At 40.9% G+C, this 7,500-nt stretch overlaps 1 protein-coding gene across 3 annotated transcripts in view; it reads left to right on the top strand.

The window, feature by feature from the left end:
• Window positions 1-7,500, top strand: part of LOC132851452 (neprilysin-like) — a 40,116-nt gene that overhangs the window by 6,853 nt on the left and 25,763 nt on the right. For all 3 annotated transcript variants that reach the window (XM_060878348.1, XM_060878350.1, XM_060878351.1), the window contains exons 3-4: window positions 33-68; window positions 362-523. In XM_060878348.1, coding sequence (XP_060734331.1) covers window positions 33-68; window positions 362-523 — 198 coding nt within the window. The remainder of the gene's footprint in view (window positions 1-32; window positions 69-361; window positions 524-7,500) is intronic.

Genomic DNA, 7,500 nt, shown 5'->3' on the forward strand with positions numbered 1-7,500 from the left:
AGTGACTTCTTGTGTGTCTTGATCTCTTGTAGATGGAGTTTGCACTACGGCTGACTGCACACGCTCAGGTAAGCACATTTTACAGAGCATCACATGATAGATAGACACGAAATAGACATGAAACACCTTGGATCGCATGGTGTTTTTCTACGTTGGAAACTCCAACAGCTGAAACAACACTATACTGATAAAAATTAAAAGTAATAAATTAGAAAATACAATTCAGACCAAATGGAAATATATCACAATATAGTTTATTGTGTATATCACAAAATAGGTTAGATTTAGAACATTCTGGAGGTTGACTGGATAGCATGTGACACCCTACTGATTAGTTTGAATCTGTTCCTTGGCATTTCAGCATCTCGTCTCATTGAGAACATGGATCCCACTGTAAACCCATGTGAAAACTTCTACCAATATGCCTGCGGAGGCTGGCTGAAAAAGAATATCATCCCTGAAACCAGCTCACGCTACAGCACCTTCGACATCCTCAGGGACGAACTGGAGGTTGTGCTTAAAGGTACCTGCCTTCTGGTTGATTGTGGGTAATAAGCGTTTAGTGGCAAATAAAACAGAGTTAATTCTTTTTCACATACTGCTGCTACTCTCAAACTGTGTGACATTTGGGTGTAGATTCCCGGAACCGAGTAAAGCCAAATATAACCATTCATTCAGTCATTCATTTTCTATCACTTATCCGAACTACCTCGGGTCACGGGGAACCTGTGCCTATCTCAGGCGTCATCGGGCATCAAGGCAGGATACACCCTGGACGGAGTGCCAACCCATTGCAGGGCACACACACTCTCATTCACTCACGCAATAACACACTACAGACAATTTTCCAGAGATGCCAATCAACATACCATGCATGTCTTTGGACCGGGGGAGGAAGCCGGAGTACCCGGAGGAAACCCCCGAGGCACAGGGAGAACATGCAAACTCCACACACACAAGGTGGAGGCGGGAATCAAACCCCCAACCCTGGAGGTGTGAGGCAAACATGCTAACCACTAAGCCACTGTGCCCCCCCAAATAAAACCAAATATCACCAAATATCGAAAACAAGAGAAAAGACAGAGTGGATGCTTAATAATAAGCAAAATCGGATGGAGCTTTTTTCGGAAATCACGTTGGTCATTTTTTTTTTCAGTGGATGAATTTATAAGTTGTAACGGCTGAAATGATAGGTTTGAACAGTGGCTTCACTCGTCTATTAACAGTACTGTGATTTATCATCAAAAAATTATCATTTTTGGTTTAATTTTTTTTTCAATGGAAGTATTCCTTTATGCAAATTATACTAAAACTCTCTATCAACTGGACATGATAACAAACCCAACTCTATTATTTGTAACAAACAGATAATATGCCCTAAACAAATAGAACTACAGATATGAATGATTGGCATACAATTAATTTTTCCAGGAAGCTTATCAGAAATGTTCAAAGGCTGATCCGTAGACTCAGATAGTCAGATATGAAGCTCATAGAACAAAGAAAGACCGATATATTTACAGCGGTTATTCATTCATTTGTTTGTCCTTCGTAACCACCTGAACAGGATTGTTACACCACTGTCGTGGGCGCGGGGTAAAAACGGACCCAAACGCAGGACAGCTTAACAAAAACAGGGATTTAATAACTAAAAGACACAAAACAGGACAAAGGCGAACCAGACGAAGACAACAGAGGATTCCGCGCTGCACAAGGCAACGCGGCTCAATTAAATAATACAAATAATCATGACACATGAGGGACAGGTGTGCAGAGGCGGGGGAGGAAAAGACAAGGGCGGGGCAGACACGTGAACAAGGAACATAAACAAAAGGTACATGGCCAAAGTCCTGACAACCACTAATATGAACAAGAATGGAAAGTATATTGGATAAAGTGCAAAAAATGGAGATCAGATCTGGATAAGGTTTTGTTGTACACAATGATTCTCTGATCAAATTAAGGGCGAACGGATTTGACTAAAACAAGTTTTATTTGTTTAGCACTTTTAACAGTGGACATTGTCTCAAAGCAGCTTTATAGAACATATAAGAAATGTAGGACAAAAAATTCAAGATTAATATTAGACTTATATGTAAATGTGTTTGTATTTGAACCTCGTGAACCTCGTGAACCTCGTCTTTATTTGGGTGACACTGAAGGGTGTGATTATAAACTGTTATAAACACCAGAGAGTGTTATTATGAATAATGTCCTTTCTACAGTCAGATGCAGTCCGACAATTGTGTATTAATAAGAAGGTTGTTGTCCTCAGAGACCACATGGAGTTGGTAACTTCTCTTTGAATGTCTGAAATCTTCATGAAGCAGACCATAACTGGAGCTGGTACTGTACATCTCTAGATGCCTCGTTTTCATCCGTGGATAGAGCTACTTCCACCCATTTCCTTCAAAATGCTGTTGTGTTGTGGCTGGAAACATAAATGACATACTACATCACACGTCTAAGGTACTCAGATCTGTGAAATTAGTCAGAATTTCCAGTTGTCCAAACCCAGTTTGGTGATGAGGAAGTGTGACAGATATGGACTGATCTTTAAGTCTGAGCTTTGAGGAGGTGCTTTTGGCGAACACAGAAGACTCGTTGAAATGTAATAGCATTTGGGGTGAAGCTCCCCCATTGTTCAAAGACATTGTTGGCACCTACTTAAGATCTACTTAAGGGCTGATTTCTGTCTGGACCAAACTGTCACATTTTATTCTTTTTCGACCGGGTAGTGAAAAAATTATAGTTGTTGAATTGTAAAATAAAGTAAAGTGTGTCTGAAACTCCCAGTGAACTTTAAAAAGTCAGACATTGCCATTAAGGAGTATGAGAGTTTCCTTTTCCCTTTAACTTATATCAACAATCATAATTCATTCATTCTCTCATCTTCTACCGCTTATCCGAACTACCTCGGGTCACGGGGAGGCTGTGCCTATCTCAGGCGTCATCGGGCATCGAGGCAGGATACACCCTGGACGGAGTGCCAACCCATCACAGGGCACACACACACACACACACTCTCATTCACTCACGCAATCACATACTACGGATAATTTTCCAGAGATACCAATCAACCTACCATGCATGTCTTTGGACTGGGGGAATAAACCGGAGTACCCAGAGGAAACCCCCGAGGCACGGGGAGAACATGCAAACTCCACACACACAAGGCAGAGGTGGGAATCGAACCCCCAACCCTGGAGGTGTGAGGCGAACGTGCAAACCACTAAGCCACCGTGCCCCCCAATCATAATTTATTGCTCAGAATAGAAAAAGCTTCTGTCAGATACTGATAATTTGCTGCAATTAGCAATATATTACCAGGCTGTAATGTTTAAATGAAAACAACAGAGCGACTTCAAAGCTCAGAAGTTCTCATTAAATAAATGATGCATTTGGCAACTCGACTTACCTTAATTTAATTTGAGCAGCGATTTTTTTTTCATCTGTTCCTGCTAATCACTAATGTGTCAGTGGAATACATATCGAGTGTGCATGACAAACAGTGTGTAATGAAAATAATTACTTGGGGCTGGGGCTTAACCAAAGAGGTCATGACTTCCTCAGTAAAACAAGTTCTGCAGCCAAATCCCATCGTTAGCTCTTTCACTGCGTTGGGCTTTTGAAGAATTAAAAAGAAACTTGATGTGGAAATAAGAGCATATTTAGAGGCTCTAGTGGAGGGTGAGAAGGAATTAGTGCCTAGGTCTTAGCTGCCTCGGCCACCCTTTATGCATCGATCAGTACTTGTCTGTAATTACTACTGTACAATATCGTGCTGGCATCGTGACAGCTTCGGGCCGTGGGTGGCTTCGAAAGATTTGTGTCTTTACATGCAGCAAATAAGGATGTAAAAGAAACCGGATCATTGACAGAATTCTGAATGAGAGATATTATAATGCGTTTTAGACTCTGTGATCCGTCGACACATCACAATTTAGTTAAGGACACGATAAGTGATACTGTATCAGTAATATTAATGATATGACAAATGATGCGATGTTAGTAACACTGCCTAAGTCCATAAATGCATCTTATCTCGCTTGCTTATCACGCTGTGCTTCTAGTAACCATGAGTCATCATGTTGTTTGTCTAGACCAAGGGTTGTCAACTTTTTCCAGTCTATATAACTATAAAGAGTCTTTCAACAGAGCTATTTACATGTTAGGCTAATTATTAAAATGCGCACCATCATATTTAATGATCGGAGGATCAGGGTTCATGCCCCAGCACTGCCAAGCTGTCACTGTTGGACCCTTGAGCAAGGATCTTAACCCTCTCTCGGCATCATGGCTGATCCTGTGCTCTGACTCCAACTTCCAGAAAGTTGTGATATATAAATAAATTTTTTACTGTGCTGTAATGACAAAATAAAGGCTTCTATATTCAGGCTCTTTACTGTATTAGAGCTTTTTGTTCCAGAAAATTTCAATGATAGAAAACGATGTTTCCAAACGGACATTATGTTTGAGGTTTGGATTAAACCCACAGAATTAGAGCACGCAGTTAATAATAATGATGATAAACAGGCGGGGGCACAGTGGCTTAGTGGTTAGCACGTTCGCCTCACACCTCCAGGGTTGTGGGTTCGATTCCCGCCTCCGCATTGTGTGTGTGGAGTTTGCATGTTCTCCCCGTGCCTCGGGGATTTCCTCCCCCGGTCCAAAGACATGCATGGTAGGTTGATTGGCATCTCTAGAAAATTGTCCGTAGTGAGTGAATGAGAGTGTGTGTGTGTGCCCTGCGATGGGTTGGCACTCCGTCCAGGGTGTATCCTGCCTTGATGCCCGATGACGCCTGAGATAGGCACAGGTTCCCCGTGACCCGAGGTAGTTCGGATAAGCGGTAGAAAATGAATGAATGAATGATAAACAGGATCGTAACTAAGAACTTGGATCCCGCTCTGAGAAATGATGATCAGGATTGTTGAAGGGAAATGACGTGATAATTTCTCTAAAATGTTTGGAAAATGGATCATAGGTCATAACAGGCAGTTATTAACCATTACAAATCAAATACATCGATAAAAACGTTTATTTAAAATAATGTCTCTTCTGTGAAATAATTGCAGTATGATTTGAGTGCGTAGACGGACTTCTATCTGCGGTACAGCAACCCCTGTGTTCAGGTATGAGAGCAATAAACCGAAGCATGTTAGCGCCTCGCTGAGAGACAAGGAACAGCTGCACATTGAACGAGCAATAAAATAGAGTTAAAGGGGCAAAAAAAACGAGTCATACATACAGTCAGAGTGAGCAAGAAGATAACAAGTAGAAGGAAGATGTATGTAAATCAGCGTACTATTACACGTCCTATTCTTAGCCTCCAAGGAAGCGAGAAGCGTTTCGGATGTACTTTATGTCAGGAATGCTGTGTCATGTCCTTTCAGATGTGTAACTCTGAACCACACTATTAACTCGGCAAACTCTGACAAGCTGCCAGGCAGGGGGATAAACTTTTGCGTGCCATCATAATCCTTAAACTGTCAAACTGACATTTCTATTTCTACGAGTCTCACTCATTAGTTACAGGTTAAAGGTCATGCTGTGATTCAGCTGATGTTAGGGATGTGAGGTGTTTTGGTGTTGTTGGTCTGGATTTGGCATTTATACTGAGGGTGAACGTTAACCAGATGTAGGGGAGAAGAATTGTATTATTTCACAGCATAACTATGACATATGACAACTAATAATAATAATAATAATAATAATAATAATAATAATAATAATAATAATAGGGGGCACAGTGGCTTAGTGGTTAGCACGTTCGCCTCACACCTCCAGGGTTGGGGGTTCGATTCCCGCCTCCGCCTTGTGTGTGTGGAGTTTGCATGTTCTCCCCGTGCCTCGGGGGTTTCCTCCGGGTACTCCGGTTTCCTCCCCCGGTCCAAAGACATGCATGGTAGGTTGATTGGCATCTGGAAAATTGTCCGTAGTGTGTGATTTTGTGAGTGAATGAGAGTGTGTGTGTGCCCTGTGATGGGTTGGCACTCCGTCCAGGGTGAATCCTGCCTTGATGCCCGATGACGCCTGAGATAGGCACAGGCTCCCCGTGACCCGAGGTAGTTCGGATAAGCGGTAGAAAATGAGTGAATAATAATAATAATAATAATAATAATAATAATAATAATAGTTCCACCTGCAGGGCAAATCACAGCTCGTTGCTTTAATACCATGTCGTTTCTATTCAAAGAGCTCATTCACAGTGATTTACATATCAGATGCTGATTCTCCAGCTATATTCTTTTGGAAGGAGTCTCCAGTGTCATCGTTTTTGTAGCGGTCCGAAGTAAAGCTGTAACTTTAAGTTTACCGATCAGAATCTTTAGTACAGACAGATTTGAGGTTTCTCAGTAGGAGAAAATAAGGGAATGAGTGTTTAACGGGATGTAACAGGAAATAGCTTGTTTAAAATTGTTTAACTCAGTAGTAGTTACAGTAACCTCTTCATACATAACTCAAAGCTAGACGAGAAAGTGCTTGTCTCAAATCCGGTGCCTTCCATATCGTTTGCAAACTTTTTTTTGTCGTTGATTTGGTTTATGTAATTAATTATGGGTCGTAGAAGTCAAATATGAAAAAAAACACACATAAGGTTGAGAGCTTGACTGGGAGAGAGGGACAGTTTTGAAGCTGTAGGAGACCCAGCCACACACACATCGGGTGGCCTCTAATCCCATCACACACACATGATCTTTGCCCTTTTTTTTTTCCAGAAGCGTTCAAACGCAAGCCCAATTAAAAGCAATCTCAAGCACTGAACGAACGAGCAAGAAGTACAAAAAAAACAAAAAAACAAACAACGCAAAAGTATATTTTTTAAAAATCTTTACATATATAGTGATCATTGGCACTGCTGTGGTAACTGTATATTATATTTTCATTACGACTTTCAGCAGTTTCATGGTTGGTCGATCAGCTGGCGAGCGCTCTTAAAAAATAATAAACAACAACTTTGTACTCTCAGGGCTGGAAATAAAATCATGCAGCAAGCAGGAAATGAGGCTGGGAAGCCATGGCGTGTATGTGTGTGTGTGTGTGTGTGTGTGTGTGTGTGTGTGTGTGTGTGTGTGTAAGGATGCAGAATACATGAGTTACTTATTACTTTATTCACTTTAAGGATGTTTCCTTTCTTAAGAACTTCCGGTTTTGCTTCGAGCGAATGAGTTATGAACTGGTATTTCATCGTTAGTAAAGAGTTTCCGGTTAGTTCTGGTTCTAGTCGGGTCACACGGGTCATGTTACAGCTTTTAACTAGTGGCCCAGACTTTAAATAGATGAGATACAGTAACTGTAATTTTTTCTCTATCCGGTCGGCTTAAAGTGTTCTGTTTTTTTTTTTTTTATCTTTTTTGACTTTTCTTTTTTTTTTTTTTTTTTTAACTTGCTATATTATTATCACACAGAAATCTGAAAGTGTGTGGAAAACCTTTCTATATCCTCTGATGATATTTGATTTTCTACCAACAGATGCATCATTTATAAAATCTGCTA

This window comes from Tachysurus vachellii, chromosome 9, assembly GCF_030014155.1.
Source record: "Tachysurus vachellii isolate PV-2020 chromosome 9, HZAU_Pvac_v1, whole genome shotgun sequence".
Taxonomy (NCBI): Eukaryota; Metazoa; Chordata; class Actinopteri; order Siluriformes; family Bagridae; genus Tachysurus; species Tachysurus vachellii.